This window comes from Hyperoodon ampullatus, assembly GCF_949752795.1.
Source record: "Hyperoodon ampullatus genome assembly, chromosome: 9".
Classification (NCBI taxonomy): Eukaryota; Metazoa; Chordata; class Mammalia; order Artiodactyla; family Ziphiidae; genus Hyperoodon; species Hyperoodon ampullatus.
Window position 1 is genome coordinate 12,256,791 of NC_136922.1, and position 20,916 is coordinate 12,277,706.

At 37.9% G+C, this 20,916-nt stretch overlaps 1 protein-coding gene across 1 annotated transcript in view; it reads right to left on the reverse strand.

Annotated features, from left to right (window-relative positions):
• Positions 1-19,360, reverse strand: part of ORC5 (origin recognition complex subunit 5) — a gene marked incomplete at its 5' end in the record, with an annotated part of 83,225 nt that extends 63,865 nt beyond the window's left edge. Inside the window, 5 exons of the mRNA XM_079711767.1 lie at positions 1,893-2,004; positions 5,790-5,864; positions 11,185-11,385; positions 15,147-15,239; positions 19,289-19,360. Coding sequence (XP_079567893.1) covers positions 1,893-2,004; positions 5,790-5,864; positions 11,185-11,385; positions 15,147-15,239; positions 19,289-19,360 — 553 coding nt within the window. The remainder of the gene's footprint in view (positions 1-1,892; positions 2,005-5,789; positions 5,865-11,184; positions 11,386-15,146; positions 15,240-19,288) is intronic.
• Between the last annotated feature and the right edge of the window lie 1,556 nt (positions 19,361-20,916).

Sequence of the window (20,916 nt, forward strand, 5' to 3'; positions counted from 1 at the left end):
CGACTGCACTATAATCCACCTGAAGGAAAAAAAAAATCAAAAAAAACAAAGCATTACCAAAAGATGAGCAGTCTGTGTGTGGGAGAGAGAAAACAAGAAATCCAAATCAGGGCCCTAGTGATACTGCTAAGAGGAAAGAGTGTCCTGAACATCAGATACCATATTTCTACAGATGACATATGTACCAAGTTATGGTTGGATGACTTAGACACTAAGATTATCCTTTTGCTCTGGTTCCATGCTTACTTATTCTGACTATAATTTGGCTTATCAATTAATGCTTCCTTTTTGAACGTTTTTTTGTATGATTATGATGCTTTTGAATTATTTAAAAAAACCTAATATGTTAAAGGCTCTAAAATTTAATAATCAGATGAACTTGGCTCCACATTATACTCTTTTCAAAAATCTATTAGATTAGGGCTTCCCTGGTGGCTCAGTGGTTAAGAATCCGCCTGCCAATGCAGGGGACATGGGTTCAAGCCCTGGTCGGGGAAGATCCCACATGCTGCGGAGCAATGAAGCCCATGCACCACAACTACTGAGCCTGCACTCTAGAGCCGCGAGGCACAACTACTAAGCCTGCATGCCACAACTACTGAAGCCCGCGCACTGCAACGAAGAGTAGCCCCCACTTGCCGCAACTAGAGAAAGCCTGCGCCCAGCAACAAAGAAAACATAACCAAAAATAAATAAATAAATTTATTTTTTTAAAAAATCTATTAGCTTACACTTTCTAAAATTAGCAAGGTCACTTTAATTATTTAATTATGTCCTCAAATTCTCTCCATCTCTGCAGCTTTGTATCCTTATTTTTTATAAAATTTAATCAAATTCTACAATTCATTATAGCATACTTTAATTTCAACTTCACTAGAAAACCACCATTTTTAATAATTTTTCACTAAAATGGGTCATGAAAATCTTTAACATCTAATGGTCATGACATAAGTACAAAGAAATTCTTTTTATGAAATTCTTTGATTTATTCATTTTCTTCCTACCCTTTTCTCTTCTCCTTGTGATTTTTCATAGAAGAGGAGCTATTAAAAAATTAAGGGTTCCCTTCATCTATTTTGGTTTCCTTTTTGTTATCTCAGTTAATTATCAAAGGCAGGAGGTGTTACCTGATCGCTGTTCTTGTGAAAACAGGCAAAAATGTGTTGATCTTAATAATGAATGTTTGTAGCTGATCAGTTCACAGGGATAGTGTTTCGAGGCCAAGGTCAAGGAATGTTATTTTTTCATAGCCTCTAACCAGCTTATGCTTCAGTTATAATCTTTGAATCTGAAGTATATTTGCACAGTAACAGCACAGTATTAATCTACAAAGCTAATCAGCAAAAAAAAAAAGCTATTGTATTCTTCCAAAGATAAAAATTATTAGGATCTATGAAATTTAAGATTAAACACAAACCAAAAAGGAATAAGAAACACAAGGGCTAGGACAGTTGCTACTGTACGAGTTACAGTAATGAAAAATGAGATTTATAAAATCAAAAGATACATTCCACATAGTACTTAACTCAAGTACATGGTATATAAAGATTTCGGTACAATTTTAATGTGCTTTGCCAATCTAAACATCTCACTTGTATGGATGTAATAATCCCACTTATATATACATCTTACTGTAGTAACTAAAAAAATGTGAAAACACACCTTCATTTACAAATATGTGAGAACTGCTCTTTCAAAAAAAAGTTAGTAATTATATAAGAACAACCTCTGTAAGTGCAGAAATATAAATAACATTTTATTTGAGATTGGCAGCAAACCATAATAGATTAAAACGTCCAAGTATTCCCATTTGAAAATGCTAGCTTAATCTTTCAAACAACAAAAACTATTTTACTGAATATCATTTATCAAAACAATGTTTTCAAATTTACCTATGCTATAATCAGGGAAATACAAGACAAATGGCTCAAAGCATCCAGTATTTGGACGAAACTTTTCCCAAACAATCTCGCTGAGAAAGATAACAGTCACATTTCTGTCAGTCTGTAAAAGAGAGATAAATAAAAATAACGTTGCATTAAAAAATCTTAATCAGAACAGTAATTCCATTTGAATTTTTCTTTCAAAAGAAATCCAGCAAAGTTCCAACATATAACAAATTATTTGCATACTAATAAGCCATATTTAGAAAACCCAATCAAGGAGCTCATCCTTGTATGCAAATTTTCAAACATAATTACTTAGAATTTCCATAGAACTTTTAGGTTAATCGACAATTCAGTTACCCATGAATGCTAGGACAGTCACACAACGACTAATTTTATAGAAATTAAGAAACACATCTGCTTGAATGATTAAGACAAGAACTTTTTATGGGAATTTTCAAAGAAATCACACGCTTTACATCAATAAACTAAAAAAGACAAAACTTAACATCTCTCATTATTAAAATGGCTATAGTACCCAGAGAAAAGAAAATATCAGTTGCGTATTTTAATGTATATTCAAGAAGATGTTGAGTATACATTAAAAACACAAACAAGTGTGAGTATCCAAAATACCAATGTTAAGTAAACAGACAACTTTTGAAATATATGTAGAAATTATAATCACTATTCCAAAAATAACATGAAGAGAACAAGCTCAATGTGTATGTTACCCTTCTACAGAGTGGCCACAAATGCTAATTCTAACGCTAGAATTTATCTATAGACACCTGTCATTCTCAACACAAATTTTAATGCTTCCCATGTTCTTTTTTTTTTTTTTTTTTTTTTTTTGTGGTACGTGGGCCTCTCACTGCTGTGGCCTCTCCCGTTGCGGAGCACAGGCTCCGGACCCGCAGGCCCAGCGGCCATGGCTCCCGGGACCAGCCGCTCCGCGGCATGCGGGATCCTCCCAGACCGGGGCACGAACCCATGTCCCCTGCATCGGCAGGCGGACTCTCAACCACTGCACCACCAGGGAAGCCCCCATGTTCTTTTGAACATCTCCCAAGTTGACAAAACAAGACATATTTGTTTTGTTCTATAACTATTCTTAGGACCCAATCTCATACATAAATTACACCATACTTTGATGGTGATTTACTATTTATTGATTTCTAACTTATGTGTAACCTTATATTCCAATTATCATTATTTAGAGAAATATACTTCTGGCTACCAAAGATAGCTGAGTTCAATAAATTAATAACTCCACAGAAAATGTAGCATCTTTATGAAAGAAAGGAAAAGATTTTTACTTTCAAATGCTCTTTTTGTCTTATTAATTTTTAAGAATTCTTCAATTCATTTCCATAGGGATAAAAAAGCATGCTCTAAACACAATCTTGATTACAAAGCATTGAGTTGTTTTTGCTTTAAAATATGATTACCCGAAAGAATTTTATAAAGTCTGTTAAAAAAAAATACTGAGAGGTTAAAAAAAAAAATAGAGGCATTTATCAGTCTAAAAGGATTTTAAGGACTTCCCTGGGTGGCTCAGTGGTTAAGAATCCACCTGCAGAGGACACGGGTTCGATCCCTGGTCCATGAAGATCCCACATGCCGCTGAGCAACTAAGCCTGTGCGCCACAACTACTGAGCCTGCACTCTAGAGCCTGCGAGCCATAACTACTGAGCCCACACACCACAACTACTGAGCCCACGTGCTGCAACTACTGAAGCCTGCATACCTAGAGCCCATGTTCCGCAACAAGAGAAGCCACCACAGTGAGAAGCACACACACCGCAATGAAGAGTAGCCCCCGCTTGCCACAATTAGAGAAAGCCCACACGCAGCCACAAAGACCCAACACAGCCAAAAAAACAAAAAAAGTATATTAATAATAAATTTAAAAATATATATTACAAAATAAATAAATAAAAGGATTTTAAGTGGGGTAATGTTCTCATCTGTGCATCTGAAAGTACTTTCAGTGTACAGTGATATCTACCATAATTTAAACTTCATTTTAGTCTGATAAGTATTTAATATAAAAAAATGTGAAATGCTTTTGCTATATTTCTCTTAAATGAAATACACATTTAAAAATCAAGCATGCTTTCAGAAACATCAAAACAACAATTTTCTTTTCTGATGGAGTTGAGCTTACTATGAATTTTTCATTTTCTTCAAATAACTTCCATAATTAAAACTAAAAAAAGTGAAAGGCCTAAGTACTGTGACAGGATGCATGATCAAAGGTCTAAATACTGTGACAAGATAAAAATAGTGGGGTAAGTTTTACTGGAAGGGTGAGAGGACAGCAAGAATGCACTCTGGCTACCAGAGAGGGAGTCCTTGAGCAAAACAATGGGAAACAGTGGATGGATTTATGCAAACAAACCACAAACACAACACAAAATAAATAAAAAAAAGAGAGAAGGAGACCTTTAGTCAATGAGGATGGGTCCCTGGTGTCAGCAGTAAAATGCCAAGAGTTAATCAATCTGGGAAAGGCTAGACTGCATGAGGAAACTTCCAGGATAAGTCACCAACAGCTACACTTACTCTTCTCTTGTCCTCTCCACATCTTCCCCTCAAGACTATTACTAAAAGAGGATTTTAGGAGTCGGCCTTAGGCACACAATGATTTCAGTGGCAATCAGTTGACAACTTCTAGCAGTTTCTCAAATTTGAGTAATATACTTAACTTTTCGAAGGTGGTAATGCTCTAGACACTGTCTCCCCAAATATTCACTTAATTTTTATCATAATGTTCCTTAATACTTAAATAATACAGACATAAAGCTAAGTAAGTATAAACTATTTATGCTCAAGGTGCTTACAAAGTTATAAAACCAAATATTTTTATTTATAAGTTAAATATAAAAGTATAAAACCAGTAAAATTTAAATTGACATTATTTGGGGCTTCCCTGGTGGCGCAGTGGTTGAGAGTCCGCCTGCCGATGCAGGGGACACGGGTTCGTGCCCCGATCCCGGAAGATCCCACATGCCGCGGAGCGGCTGGGCCCGCGAGCCATGGCCGCGGAGCCTGTGTGTCCGGAGCCTGTGCTCTGCAACGGGAGAGGCCACAGCAGTGAGAGGCCCGCGTACAGCAAAAAAAAAAAAAAAAAAAAAAAAAAAAAAAAAAAAAAATAAATTGACATTATTTGAATATGATGAACATTACTGTTTTGCCTAAACAAAATCTTTGCTCACTTCATGAATATGGTACTAACAGGAAACAGCCGCAGTCCTTTTGAGTTTAGCATTCCTATAGCAACTAGTATTGGTAAAAACTGAATTCTCTCACCAGTTTCCTTTATTCAAACCACTACAAACTACTGCCTGTTGTTGCCATCACATTACTATTTGGCTTTCACCTGACATATACATAGTAAGTCTCTCCCTGTTCTGTTCTCATTAGGCCATGACAATCACAGTAGGTGTTATTCAGTGCCAACACAATTCTAAGTTGAAACACAAAGCTCATTCCAAAAACTGAGTGGCCATGAGACAGAACATCAGATGATCCAGAACAGACCTATCATTCTTTTTTTAGATTACTGAAATGAAAATTTTAAAATTCTTGCAGAGAGTTCAAAGTCTAGCCCATCCCCACCATTTACTCTAGCAAACACCTAAAATTTTTTAATAGAAAGCAGTGTTAGCCACTTCACAATCAAAAATAAAAGCTAAAATAGTTGAAGAATAAGTCTTATCAAATCACAAATTGTTTTAACTTTGAAAAAATCCTCAACTTCACACGTAATAGCGAAATGCATATCAACTTTATATTAAGAGATTATTTCTCACCTATCAAATTGGCAAAATGAAAAAATGTGACAACACAGTTCTACTGATTAGGCCATAGGGGAAAAGGATTCATTCATCACTTACCAATTCTTGTAACCTAAGAAATCCAGGTAAAAGATATGCTTCCATATCTCTTAGATACTCTGCTTTATCAAGAACCTTATAAAAAAAAAAAAGCAGTGTCAAAATTGATTTAAAAAGCCCTTTAGCAAAACATTTACATAATATAATGCACAATTCAAGATCTGAGCTTCCCATGTTAAAAAACATGGAACTTATGAATTAATTTTTTAAACAGTATTTACATTTGTGGAAGACATTTCAAATAGGTCAAATAAGTTAAAAAATGAACTACTAACAACACATTTCAACCAAGATTTTAGAGAATGGGTCATAGTTATATAAAAAAAGTTTGTTTTAAAGATAGACCATCAAAAAGATAATGAATTAAGATGCTCTAAGGACCTTTTCTTACAGGTATACAAGAAATAAAGCTATGTGCATTCTTAATTACATTTAGTAAAAGATAAATGTCTACCACATACCAATAATTACAAAGCTTTCTGACCTGAGAGATAGAAGAAAATTCTGTATTTCATCATGTAAAACTTTTCTTGCTTGAACTTTGTAACTCGATACTAAACCCTGTTTAACTAGAAAACTGATCATGTTAAGAAAGATTAAATTTTTGTTCAGTGTTATGGTAATGCTACTGGGATTATGTTGCAAATTATAATCATTTAAATCAGGAATAAAATTAAAATGCAGGGAATATATTATTTCCCTGAATAGTCCAAATTGTTTTTTATGTTTTATTGATTAATAGACAGCTTGAAACAATGTATGAGAGTAATCAACTTATTTCATTCCTAATTCATTTAGACAAAAAAAAGCTAAAATTATTTACCACTAAAAAGATACAAATTAGTTTCTCCACTATGTATTCTCAATTGCAATTTTCCCATCAATTTCCATTTAAAAACTCTAATACAGGACACAGATTAATTCAAATAAACTGGCCCATTTGTATGCCCATTTTAATGCAAAACACAAAGCTGAAGCAATAAGTTAATAGTTCATTCTTCTGACTGGGTACAATTAACCCACTGTAATTAATGGTTTTATGGTATTTTAATAAATGATCCTTCTTCAAAAGCAATTATCAGTGCCCGCTTCGGCAGCACATATGCTAAAACTGGAACGATACAGAGAAGATTAGCATGGCCCCTTGTGCAAGGGTGACACGCAAATTCGTGAAGCGTCCCATATTTTTGCTGATTCACTTTGTTATACAGCAGAAACTAACACACCATTGTAAAGCGATTAAACCCTAATAAAGATGTTAAAAAAAAAGCAATTATCAAATAACTAATATTCAAAGAAGTTAAAATTTTAATTCAGATTCAAACATTTAAAAAATAAATTACCTGAAGGTATTCTAATAGACTCTTGATTTGTAAGCTTGTTTACTGACTAGAAAACATTCTCAGACATCTTTCTGCATTATTTCCTAAGTGCTGAAACTTACCAATTCATTTATTAGCTAGCTGAACATTCTACGATTTACTCTAAATAATGTTCTATGCTAAACACCTGCAAACTTTTCCACCGTAATGTTTAGTCATCTAACAAATAACTTATTGAATGCCTACTTTGATCCACTGGGCCTGAAAAGTGAGTTGGGTCCTACTTACTCCTCATGGCTCTTTGCAGAATATTGATTCTCCCTCTTCCCTAAAGACACAACTTTGAAACTCTACTTGTTGGAGTCATCCAACACTCTGGGGTCATTCCTCCTTGGTCTTTAAATTTTATAGTTTCTGACTATCACATCTCTAATATAACTCCTGTATTTTTGGATATTTCAAAATCCACATAAATGACCTCCTTCTGATACGGTAGACTCATTTCCTTAAATCCCTCTCTCCACCAGTGATCTTGTTGCCTACGCTACCCAGTGAAAGATCAATTTATTTCCTACATCACTGGTTTTTGAAGTGTAGTCTGTGGCCCCCTGTGAGGTGAGGGCAGGGGGGGTGTGCTGTTTCTGATACTCTGTCAGGAAGTTGGTGAGGTCAAAACTATTTTCATAATAATACTAAAAATTTATATGCCTTTTTCATCATGGTGACATTTGCACTAATGGTGCAAAAGCAATGGTGGGTTAAACTAGAGTCGCCTTAGCATAAGTCAAGGTAACAGTGCCAAACTATACTAGCAGTTATTAATTCTGCACTACGTACTTGCTCTTAAGAAAAAAAAATTAGACTTTTGCTTCTAAGATGGAGTAGATGTACTTTTTCCTCTTCCTCCTGAGTAAAACTAAGAATCTTGAGTATTACATGTAAAACAAATGGGGCTCTGAAAGGTGGAAAGGAGGCAGACCAGCTAGAGACCTCAGGACCAGAAGAATGACAACTCACTTCAGAGGGTGAATTGTCTAAGTTGTCTTTTTGCCTCACATATCCCATTTGTGGAGCTGAAGAAGCCGGCAACACAGGAAGGCCAAGCAGCACAGACCAAAAGAGCCCCAACAAAAACCTTACTTTCTCTAGCCAAAGGACCAGGAAACGGGCAGCTTAGAGAGATTTCCAGGACTATGCACTCTCCAAGTTTTCTTTGTAGAGGACATCAGTACATCACTGATTTCTTGTCTCCTCATTTCTTCATCCCCTAAACACTGGAGCACCAGAATACTCGGTCACTGGCCTCACCTCTTTTCTAACTCACTCACTCTCTCGGTGACCTAATCCTGTCTCACAGCTTTAAGTACTACTACTGTATGCTCAGAAGTCCAAAATGGTATCTCCATGTTGGACCTCTCTTGACCTCAGACTCAATCATCCAAGTGCCAACTCAACATCTCTACTTGGACTTAACATGCCCCAAACCAAATTCCTCATCACTCCTTCTCCCCCAGCAAGACCCCATCTGCTGCAGTTTTCTCCACTCGGATAATGACAACCTTATCCCTTCAAGTGCACAAAAACTTTTTTTTTTTGAGCCATGCTTGACTTCTTTCTTTCTCTGCTCCTCCACACTCACTCTATCAGAAGATTCTGTCAACCCTACCTTCAAAATATATCCAGTCCATATCTTACCACATCCATTGCTACTATCCCGGTCTAAGCCAACATTTTGTTTGCCTAGATTAATACAAATGCTTCATAACTAGTTGTATTAGCTTCCTAGGGCTACCATAACAAAGTACCACAAACAGGGTGGCTTAACCAACAGAAATTTATTATCTCACAGCTCTGGAAGCTAAAAGTCCAAGATCAAGTTATTGGCAGGGCCATGCTTCCCATGAAGGTTCTAGAGAAGGATCTGTATCAGGTCCCTCTCCTAGCTCCTGGTAATCCCCTGCCTTGTGGCAGCATAACTCCAATCTTCATGTGGCACTTCCTCTATGTGCGTGTCTGTCTCTAAATTTCTTCTTTTTATTAGGACATCAGTCATATTGGATGAGGGGCCCAATCTACTCTGGTATGACCTCAACTTAACCAATTAGAACTGCAACGACCCCAGTTACAAATAAGGTCATATTCTGAGGTAGTAGGGGTTAGAATTTCAACGTACGAATTTTTGGAGGAAACAAATCAACCCATAACACTAGCCTGCACTAGTGTACTCTTGTACCCTTCGTTTGATCCTCAAATGAAGAATCAAATGTACCTGTACTCTTCGTTTGATTCTCAACATCACCCCTCTCCCCCGTACTTAAACTAGATCCCAGCCAAAATGGCCTCCTTCATATTCTCTGAATACACAGGCATGCTCCAGTCTCCTCTGTACGCTCACGTAAATCTCTTCGCTTGGAATACTCTTTTTTCAGATATTTTCATGACTTGCCCCTCGCTTCCTTCAGGTTTCAGCTCAGTTATCGTCATCTCAGTGAGATCTTCTCTGCCTTCCCCACTTAGAAATAACTAGCCTCCCCCGCCCAGTGGATTCTCCCTTACTCTCATGTACCACATCTGACATACTACATATTAACTTGCTTACTACCTAGCTTCCTCAATTAGAGGAATTAGCCACAAGTGGGCAGACACTATTTCGTCTCTGTTCCATCTCCAGTATCTAAAACAGTGCCTGGCACATAAGAAGTACTCAGTAAATATTTGCATAAATAAATGAACAAAGTTAAAATGTGGAAGGAACTGTTTTATACATTTAAGGAGATGCAAGAATGCATAAGATGTGGTTCCTTCAGTGATAAACTTAGCTATTATGAGAAGATATTATATTAAAATTTAATTTCAATTCCAGAGATAATAATTTTTTAAAATAAGGTTAAGGTGTTATAAAAACTCACTAATGTAAAACACATTATATATTTTCAGTTGTCTGCTAGTCATTTTCACATTGATGTAACAACTAAAACTTAAACTTAGCCAACCTAAAATCAAACAATTCATCTTTCCCAGACCTACCCCATACATAATTGACAAGTTTGACCTTTGCTGTCTCTTCCATTTATTCTTTTCTGCATCTTCTGCCCCAACTCTAGTCCAGGCCCAAATTTCCTCTAATGGAAACAGTTACAAGAGCCTCAAAACCATCTAGCCTATGTCTTTCAATCCCCCCAAATTCACCTACTCAACACGCCTTCATAGCAGTCTTCCTAAAGCGTGTTTGTTGCTCTAGTCTTCACTAGTCCTTGCCCCTCACTGCCTAAGAAATGAAATAAAGCTCATTAGTATGGTTTTCAAGACACTCCCTGATCTACCCCACCCTCCTTTCTACTCTTCTTTTTCTTCCTTCATACTTGAAACCCACTAAGACCAGACTATTTGGCATTCCCTGGCCTCCATTCCCATCTGCATGCCTTTGCCTAATTCCCTCCATAGGAAATTCCTCTTCTTCAGTTTCTTCCTAATGATACCCGAATCATTCTTTTGGATCTATCTCAAACTATCACCTTATGAAGCCGTAGCAGATGTGCCTGAATCAGTGCTTTTCATATCGTGGTTATTACTAATCACATTCTACATGTAGTCATATGTGAGTACGTCACAGCTTTTCTACTAAACTGAAACTCCCTTTAGATAAGAACTACATCTACAGACTCATAGAAAAGAGAACAAACTAGTGGTCACCAGTGGGGAGAGGGAAGGAAGGAGGGGCAACATAAGGGTAGGGGATTAAGAGGTACAAACTACTACATATAAAATAAATAAGCTACAAGGATACATTGTACAGCACAGGGAATATAGCCAATATTTTATAATAGCTATAAATGGAGTATAACCTTTAAAAATTGTGAATCACTATGCTGTACACCTGAAATTTATCTAATGCTGTACATCAACTATACATACCTCAATTAAAAAACTATACCTCGATTAAAACAAGAAATATATCTAAAACATTTTTATATTGCATAAGCCCCTTGTACAATACACTGTACATAAGTCTCAAAAGAAAAATATGGAAATTGATCTAATAAATCAGTTTTCAAATAAGAGATGATACTTACAATATATACAGTCTGATCCTTGAGACTTTCAGCTTTGGTTATTTGTTTAAATAAGCGAACGAAGTCATTAAATGTTTCACAGGTTATTTGAGTAGAACATTCACCCTCTGAAGAACTAAGATGATTCAGCTTGTTTAAAATTTGTTCCAAAAGCAGCCTCAAGGTGAAGCATTCAACACAATTCACAAAGACATGTGGAAGCTGAAAACAAAAACCAAAAAAGTGTGAATAGAAAACACATATCCACAACAATGGCTCTGCTGGATATCCGCCATTTGCCCTTCTAAATCTATACTCCACCATTCTCCAAACTGTTCTGTGCCCCAGGAGGCTGACCACTACAGACTCCATCGCCCAGACTCATTTTCTGGCTCTTGCTGGATTCAGCCAACGGGAAGAACCAGGAGACAGAAGCAAGGTGGTTAAGAGAAAGAAGTTAAATATTCATTCCCTTGACTCCCACCACCATCCCACAGCTTGACAGTGGCTGCATCTTCTACCAAAGGCTACAGCTCGAGTCAGGGAGCCTCTCATCAAAGGCTACACCTCTTGCTGGGGCCTGATTACAGCTCCTTCCTGTGCCATTCAGGTCTGAGGGAGGTAAAGGCTCTCAGCACATCACCATCCCTTATTGGTTCCCTTAATGTTTCTTCAACCTTTGTAAAATATAACATAACTATATAAATAACTATATAAATATAAACTATAAAAACTATAAAACTATAAAAAACTATATATTTCTTCAACCTTTGTAAAATATAACATAACTATATAACTATATAAATATAAACTATAAAAACTATAAAACTATAAAAACTATATAAATATAACATAACATATAACATAATATAACATAACCTCCATTAAACTCACTTTAATTATTTGAGTTTTCATTTGTTTCCTACAGGGATTGAAAGCAAACCTGTATTTCCCGCTAAAGAATTCTTACAAAGAAACCCAAGAACATGTGAATGTTAAAATTCTTAGTGGGAATTTCTTACTTATAATTTTAAAATAATATTTTAAATCATGGACACACCTAAACCAAAAAAACATTTTTAAGAGTTAAAAACCAGAGTAATCCCCCTATGAGGACTTAGAACTAGCTCTTCATTTAGAGAACTATCAAAATGGAGGTAATTCCAGAAGTAACAAGGGAAAAAAGGATTTATAAACATAGTCTGTTCTTAAAATGAAATCACAAAAGCAGTACTGATCACTCAGAGGAAGACAGCTCGTGGCACCTGGCACAAATAATGGAACCTGTAACTATTTTTAGCGACATTCTATAAATCTCACCCAGTAAAGAGGCTTTTCTTTCTCAGAGTAGCAGTGTAACTAAGGCTACATTATGGTTACTTAGGCACAATTTCACCAGCATCTTCTGACCTCCTTTACCCCCACTCCTTTATGAACTAGAGTCCACAATAGCTCTGTTAAGACTGTCTTGTTTACTGCTACCTGTGTGCTATCCACGACCTTTAATGGCAGCATATTCTAAATGTCTCTCTGTGTACCTATAGCAAAAGTGGTGATAATCATCATTACAACGTTTAAGTAGCAGCAAAAATCAAGATACATTAAAAAATGAAATACAGCCCTTAAATATGGAACTTCCATATTCAGTTTTCATGCTTTTATTCAATATAGATATTTTTGGACACTTCATGCAGGGAGTTCCAAATGCAAATGCCTAAGCCAGGACCTTGTACACTCAGGTTCTGAAGCCTGGTATGAACCTCAGGCATCTGTATTTTAAAATGCACAGGCAAAAAAAAAAAAAAAAAAAATGCACAGGCAATCTTCAGGATCAAAGGCTAAAATCCCTAAGTTGATATACGCCAAGAACTGTGCTGGGAATAATCTCAAGAAACAGTTTCAAGCCAGGGGAACACAAACATTGATCACAGCTGAAAGGGATAAATATTATGACAGAATTAAGCACAGAGTGCTGAGGCTGCACAACAGAGGGGCATCTAACGCAGCCTAGAGAGTCAAAAAAGGCTACCCAAAGTGTAAACACAAGAAAACCTAGCAAAATAAATAAGCATTTGCCAAATAATAGGGTAGAAGAGTTGGAGTGAATGAGTACAAGAAAGCCATTCCAAGCAGTATGTGCCAAGGGTTGAAAGTAAGAGACAGCAAGAACTGTAAGTAGTTCAGTATGCCACACAAAACACGCATACTCTGAGTTAGAGTTAGGACCGGGGGTAGCAAACTATAGCCTTTGGGTTAGCAATCTGTTTCGATATATACAGCCATGCCCATTTAGACAGATACTGTCCATGGCTGCTTCCACACTAAGGAGGAGTTGAGTGGTTGTAATATAAAGTACCTGGCCCGCAAGCCTAAAATATTTACTATCTGGCCCATAAGAAAAAGTTTGCCCACCCCTGGCTTAGAATATGAAAGAGGGTGTGGCAATAATCACGAACAACAGCAGCTAAACTTTATTGAGTGCTTACTATATACTAAGTATTGTGGTAAGTACTTTTCATGTATTAACTCACTGAATTCTCACAACAATTCCAAATGTTGTCACTGTTAGCCCTACTTTTCAGATGCGAAAGCACTACGGGGTGAACCCAGAAGAAGAACATGAGTCTCCCAGACTCTATCTCAAATTCTTAGGCATTACGTTAAGAAAGATAAACTGGGGGACACAGTTTTCGAGGGCAGGAGCCTGCTGTGTCCCCCTTTGCCTGGCAAAGCAATAAAGCTATCCTTTTCTATCAATACTTCATCCCAAACTCTGTCTCCAAGATTTGATTCAGCACCAGTGTACAGAGAAGCTGAGCCTTCGGCATCATTGGAAATATCGACTTAAAAAATAAAAGAACTGCTGTATCTGGTCACTTCAATGGCCCATCCTGTCAGATATCCAGTGCCTATCGACAGCTCCAGTGATCTGTCAGAGATCATTTGTGATGAAACTGGGTGTATAATAAACACATAAATATCAAAAAAAAAAAAAAAGAAAGATAAACTGAACTCAGCTCATGAAGGGTCTTATATATCAGGCAAAGCACCCGAACATTTTCCTAAAGATCTTATTTAAGATTCTCATGGACTAGGGGCAGGGTGGAGAACAGACTGCACTTAGGAAACTGTTTTGGAAATAAATGAAAGAAATAATGGTAAATGAAACTCAGGTAGTAGCAATGGCTATGATTCAAGCTACATGGAGTCAAGACATTAATGATACGGAATCAACAGGATGTTTACTGTTCAATTTACTGAGAGAATAAGGATAAAGAAAGAGTAAAGAGCAAGTTTAGACAACTGTGTGAATGGTGAAATTCACTGTCAGAGGCAATATGGGAAGAAGGGTAGGGTGAAGGTGACATATTTAGTTTTGTACTTGTGGAGATTCAGACTTATCACTATCAATATTTCAAATATGTACAATAATGGAGAAGAAACAGATTTTAGTTTTTTTAGTTTTTTTAGTTTTTTTTTTTTAGCTAATTGGGCCTCTCACTGTTGTGGCCTCTCCCGTTGCGGAGCACGGGCTCTGGACGCACAGGCTCAGCGGCCATGGCTCACGGGCCCAGCCACTCCACGGCATGTGGGATCTTCCCTTACCGGGGTACGAACCCGTGTCCCCTGCATCGGCAGGTGGACTCTCAACCACTGCGCCACCAGGGAAGCCTGTGATTTTAGTATTTTTAAAGAATGTATTATTATGTGTGTTTTCCCCCAAATATTATCGTCCAATGAAAGTTAGAGAGAGTAATTTGGCTCAACTTAAAAAGTACATTCTAACATCAAGGCTCAAGTTATTTAACAATGCCTTCTGAAGCTTACAGTCTTTGAAGGTCTTCAACAAAAAGTTGGTCAGAAATGTTTTATGTAGAAGATATTCCTTCAGAGAAAGGTAAACTAAACATCTCCCAGATCCCTTCTATTTCTAGGAGTCTATGAATAAAAATCAATTAACACTGAGTTTGGGATATTCTTACCTCTAAAGTTTTCAACAAAGTTTGTGTTACATAGGTCTTTCCACTGGCAGTATGTCCATAAATAAAAATGGATGGAAAGCTGAAATGATGTCTCTAGCAGAGAAAAGACAAATATCAGTCTGCACGTACAAAACAGAAAATAAACATTCATCAATTTGTGACAAACTTTTCCATGATAAAGTGAATTATTCAATCCAAATGATTTCAACAGTGAGCATTTAGTGGATTCATCACTACACCTCAAACCTACTTGAATTCAACTCTACGCTTTCTCAAAATTTCTGGAAAATCACATTTGGCCTATTTATTATATATGATATATTACTAAACATATATATATTCAACCCTTTTTATTATTATACAGGTGTATATATATAAATGTTGGTATTTTCAAATTTATGAGAGATTTAACAGATTTTTCAAGAATGATTTTGACCATACTTCATTTTTTTCTTAACCCTTTTTTATAGAATCTAAGCCCACAGGCTGCAACTTCATCTACATTCTAAAGCTTTTAAACTAAGCATATGTAATCACAGGACTAGAAAGAATTTCAAGAGTCCTCTCTTCTAAGGAAAACTTACAGGATACTTCTGAATTATGCGTACTACATTTCCCTTGGCCTAAATGTGTACATTTCATCATTGTTTTCAATGATCAAATCTACACAGCATATATTTCAAAATACATATTCCCAAGATTCTCCTGAAGTACATTATGAGTCAGCAGCCTAGAGAAAAGTAAAAATTGTCAAACACCCCTATCCTGGTCTGGTCAATACTACAAATATGTTTCATTCATTCAATGAACATTTATTAGACAGCTACTAAATGCTGAAAACCATGATGCACTAAGGAGTACAAAAATCAGTTAGAGATAAAACCTGCTTTGGAGGAATTCACATACACTTAAAAAATAATTATAAGAAAATTGGATGATGCAATTTCCGTGAAAACGTAGAGTCTCTATGATCATCATCTACCACTACAATAGTACAGTTGACACTTGAACAACACAGGTTTTGAACTGCTTGGGTTCATCTATACATGGATTTTTTTCAATAAACATGTTCGAAACCATTCTGGAGATTTGCAACAGTTTGAAAAAACTCACAGATGAACCGCGGTGCCTAAACACAGGAAAAATTAAGTATGTCATGAAGTGTAAAATATATGTAGATAATAGTATATCCTTACAAAGGCATAAGGTGAATGATATTTAATATAAAATTAATAATGTGTTAGTTTTCTGTTTTCTAGCTTTGCTTCCAAAGGATTACATTACCACACATACCATATGGTATGTCTGTGCCTCCCAGCCTCTCCCCTCTTTCTCTCCCTCTCCCCTCCCCCCTTCTTCCGACCCATCCTTCCTTCCTATAATTGGAGACACTGTGTATTAGCCTATCATCAGAGGGAAGCGGTTTTTCAAAAAATGTAACCATGTGTTTACAATACTGTATTATGAATATGACTGGAATACTGTACGCCATGAAACTTTATAAGGGTTCATTCATTAGTATACAGGTAGGCTACCATGAAGGAATTCTATCCGTAACAGAAGCCTACCATAAAGCAATCATATCGCTGCTTCTTTGTTATCAATGTATGAATCATTACACCTGTAAATAGATATGAATTTCTTTTTCACATTATCTTTTCATTTTTAATGTCTAGTTAGTAATATGTATAACATGCCCAGTGTTTTGTATTATTAAGACAATATTGATGTAGATATTGACAGACGATTCATCTTATAAACAATGTAAACTAACAGTATAGTACTATAAATTATTTCTCTTCCTTATGATTTTCTTAATAATATTTCCTTTCCTCTAGCTTACTTTATTGTAAGAATACAGAATATAATACATATAACATACAAAATATGTGTTGACTGTTTATCGGTAAGGCTATTAGCAGTTAAGTTTGGGGTGAGTCGAAAGTTACACACTGATTTTCAACTCCACGGGGGGTCAGCACCCCCAATTCCCACATTGTTCAAAGGCCAACTGTAGTCACAAACATTTATTACATTCTAGCCACCAAGTTACAAATTTCCTTTTAGCGAGACAAATCAGGAACTCAGATTTAAATAGGAAAATACTTTCTAATGGCAAATGCCTATGGCAAGAGCAGCCCAACAGATTAAAAATGGATGTTTCATACAGGGATTCTTTTCTTAAGTTTATATATAACACTCTTGTAAATTAACTAGCTCAAAAATTCTGTAACAAGAATTAAACGCATGTTTGCTGAGCATCTCTGCTAATACAATACTATATTTCACCTTGAAAGAGAAGCACAAGATATCCTCAGGACATTTTTCCAAGCTACACTAAAACTCTCCTTTCCTGGAATCCCGCCACACTTATCTGCATCCATTATTTGGTGCTTAATAATATTCCACCTCACATCATCTTTTCTACTGTTAACTAGAACTGTATTGAACTCTTGCCCTGTTATTTAACCTTTCATCTTCATAAACCTAACAAACTGTAATAAGCCAGGATCTGGCACAGTGCCTGGAACAGAGAAGGTGCTTACTAAATATTTATTTGCTGAATACATAAATGAATCTGCTAAGAAATATGAACCAGTTTTTTATAGATCTTTGCATCTCCTACATGCACAGCACCTTACAGAAAAGTGCTATTAAAATTGTTAAATATGATTTCTTCCTGTGATTTACACCAAATCGATACCACTCATCTCTATTTGCCAACATTCATTTTCAGGAGGACCACTTCTGTTTGTAGTGATCTGGTTTCGTCTACTCCAGGGAAGGAATGCATAAGGTACAACTAAGAAAATGTTTCAGTTATAATACAGATAACTATTATAACTGGGCTTCCCTGGTGGTGCAGTGGTTTAGAATCCGCCTGCCAATGCAGGGGACACGGGTTCAAGCCCTGGTCCAGGAAGATCCCACATACTGCGGAGCAACTAAGTGGCCCGTGTGCCACAACTACTGAGCCTGCGCTCTAGAGCTCTCGTGCCACAGCTACTGAAGCCCGCGCATCTAGAGCCCCTGCTCTGCAACGAGAAGCCACCGCAATGAGAAGCCCGCGCACCGCAACGAAGAGTAGCCCCCGCTCGCCGCAACCACAGCAGCGAAGACCCAACGCAGCCAAAAATAAATAAATAAAGTTAAAAAAGACCCAATGCCTTTAAAAAAAAAATCTGATATTAAAAAAAAAGCGTTATAACTAGAATACTGACTGAGGGTGCAGTCCCTGACCTCTTAGTTCCCTTACTAATGTGCCCCTTTAGGAGGGTGGTGCTTTTCCACTAATACTTCACAGGCCACCCCAGACTGCCACCCAGGTAGTTGGATGAAAGCAGTACTTACGAAAGCAAACCAGAGGTGTGAGGGAAGAACGTGAGTGTGACCCTAAACTCTCATTTACTCTCCTTACAGATGAGATCCAAGTGTGATCAATTCCGAGTCTAATTAATAAGTCTGAAGCAAAAGGCTCACTAAAGGCCACCAGAATATAATCAAAAACAGATTAAGTATGGAATTGATGAATGCTACCTCCTATGGAAAGGACTCCGTAGCAGTGTTCATCCAGAGGAAACATTTAACCTCTTCTCTTAGGCATCACCTGAACTGCTAGTCAAGAAGCCTAGACTAGACCCCTTCTGTGCTTTAACAACGCTGGAAAAGCCGCTGACGTTTTAAACCTGAAGCACCGCGTTGGCCCTCACAGGTCTTGACAACTACCCATCCACACAGGACTTACACTAACTACCTCACTGAAACGTGGGGACTCACTTTTGAATAAGTAACACTGGGCAAACACATCTGTTGTATAAAATCCTGTTCAGCTGGGGTAAGAAGCAACTTCGAGTAGCTACTGTGGACTAACACCCTCTCAAAACCGTGGCGTGCATAAAAGATTACGTCCTGGGCCAAGGAGCCCTAGTGCAGGCCGGTCCTTCCCGTGCAGTTTAAGAGACCGCTCACAAGTTACTCTCGGTGAGGAGTGGGAGAGACCTATAACACCCCCTACCGCAACGCAAAAGACGGTCTACGGCCCCTCAATCCGAACGAAAATTTAAAAATTGGAACATGTCGCAAGACCACGGAATTGTTTGCCTCCGGGATTTGGAAGAGAAAAGATAGCTGGACCACAATACCTCTCCAAACAGGGACTGCAAGGTGGACACTTGGGACTCGCGACAAAGCACCATGTTTTCCAGGTGAGGCATGCTGGCGGGTACCAGAGGACAAAACAGCCGCGTTCGCAGCCGCAGCCTCACCCACGCTCGGGTCTCCGCGCTCCCGCCGGAAACCGGACTCTCGGGCTTGTGGGAGGAGCCGGCGTGCCCGTGCGTCCGCGTGACGTCAGCGCGCAAGAGGAGCGTCGGACCCGCCCTAGTCTTCCACAGCCTGAAGCGGTAGGGCTCTGAGCGCCGTAGAGGGGTTTGGAGAGCCGGCTTTGTGGGGTTGGGCGTCTCGGGCTGCGGCCTTTGCCACCCAAAGGTTGAGAGGGGGATGCAGGGATGGGCGAACAGAGAAATCACTTGAAGGAGCTAAGGGGGCCCTGTGGGCTCCACTAAGTCGAGAACCTGTGGCTTCGGTTTTCCCGCCTAAAGGCCCCAAATTTAGAAACCGTAAGTGCTGGGGAGCTTTATCGTGTAGCCCCACCCAGGAGGGGGAGGCGGTCGTGGAGCCGAGGCCCGCCTCCTTACAGGGACCTGAGGAAAGCGGGCTCAGATAACCAATATTCTCAAAAGCTGCGGGGTTTTTTTTTCCTGAGGAGGGTGTGGAAAATTGGCGTCCGGTGCAAAAAAAAAGACTGATGGAGTCGAACAAACAACTTGGAATTACTAGTCTTACTCCAAGCCTGAAAACAGATCTGGAAATGCCTCTCCCTCCTAATGGGAGGAAGTTCTAGTGTCAGTTGCTGAGGGCAACAAGAGTGAAAAATAATGCTACCTTTAGCATAAGGCTTTCCGTTTATTTGTTCGCGGAACACCTGCTAGAAACCAGACGCTAGAAGATTCTGGAAATAAACAGCTATAGGCGTAGACAGAAATGTATGGTGAAAAGAGGGTTTGGGATCCTGAAGCTGCTGGCTTGGGGCCATTGACTCAACAGAGAGACCTTGGAAGCATCGTTGAACCATTCATTTTGAACTTTAACTTCTTTATCTATAAAAGAGAGATGATAATAGCTGGGTTATTGCTAGGGATAAAAGATTATATACTTAGTGCCTGATGTACATAGATTTAAGTCATGGGTATCAGAATCAGAATCTTGTATTTGTGATAGCCAAAAGGATCTTTTGGTAATCGTGGTCTCCTACAACTTATCCGCTGGTCAAAATCATATATTGAAAGCAATTCAAGTGCAATTTCCTAAGTACTTTAAGAAAGAATTATAAAGGGTACAATGGCACCAAATCTTTTAGTGTTTCTTCCTAAGGGAAGCTATCCCTTGACCACTCTCTCAAGACGGGGTTATACATTCCCATAACACTGTATCTTTATAGCATTCAACAAAATTATAAGTAAATTATCTAAATGTTAGTCTCTGTCTTTAGCTGCTTTGTGAGGGCGGGAAACCTTGTCTTCTTCACAGCTCCATTTTCAGTGTATACTATACTGGCTGGTACATACCTAATTAGCAGTCAGTAAGTAATTGTTGACCTGGGAGGAAGTGCCTTACTGCCTGCACAGGTGTAGGGAAGTTTCTCAGAGGAGGGAACTGGGATGCTGAGACTTAGGAATAAGGGTTCACCTGTGAGACCAACAAAGCAATT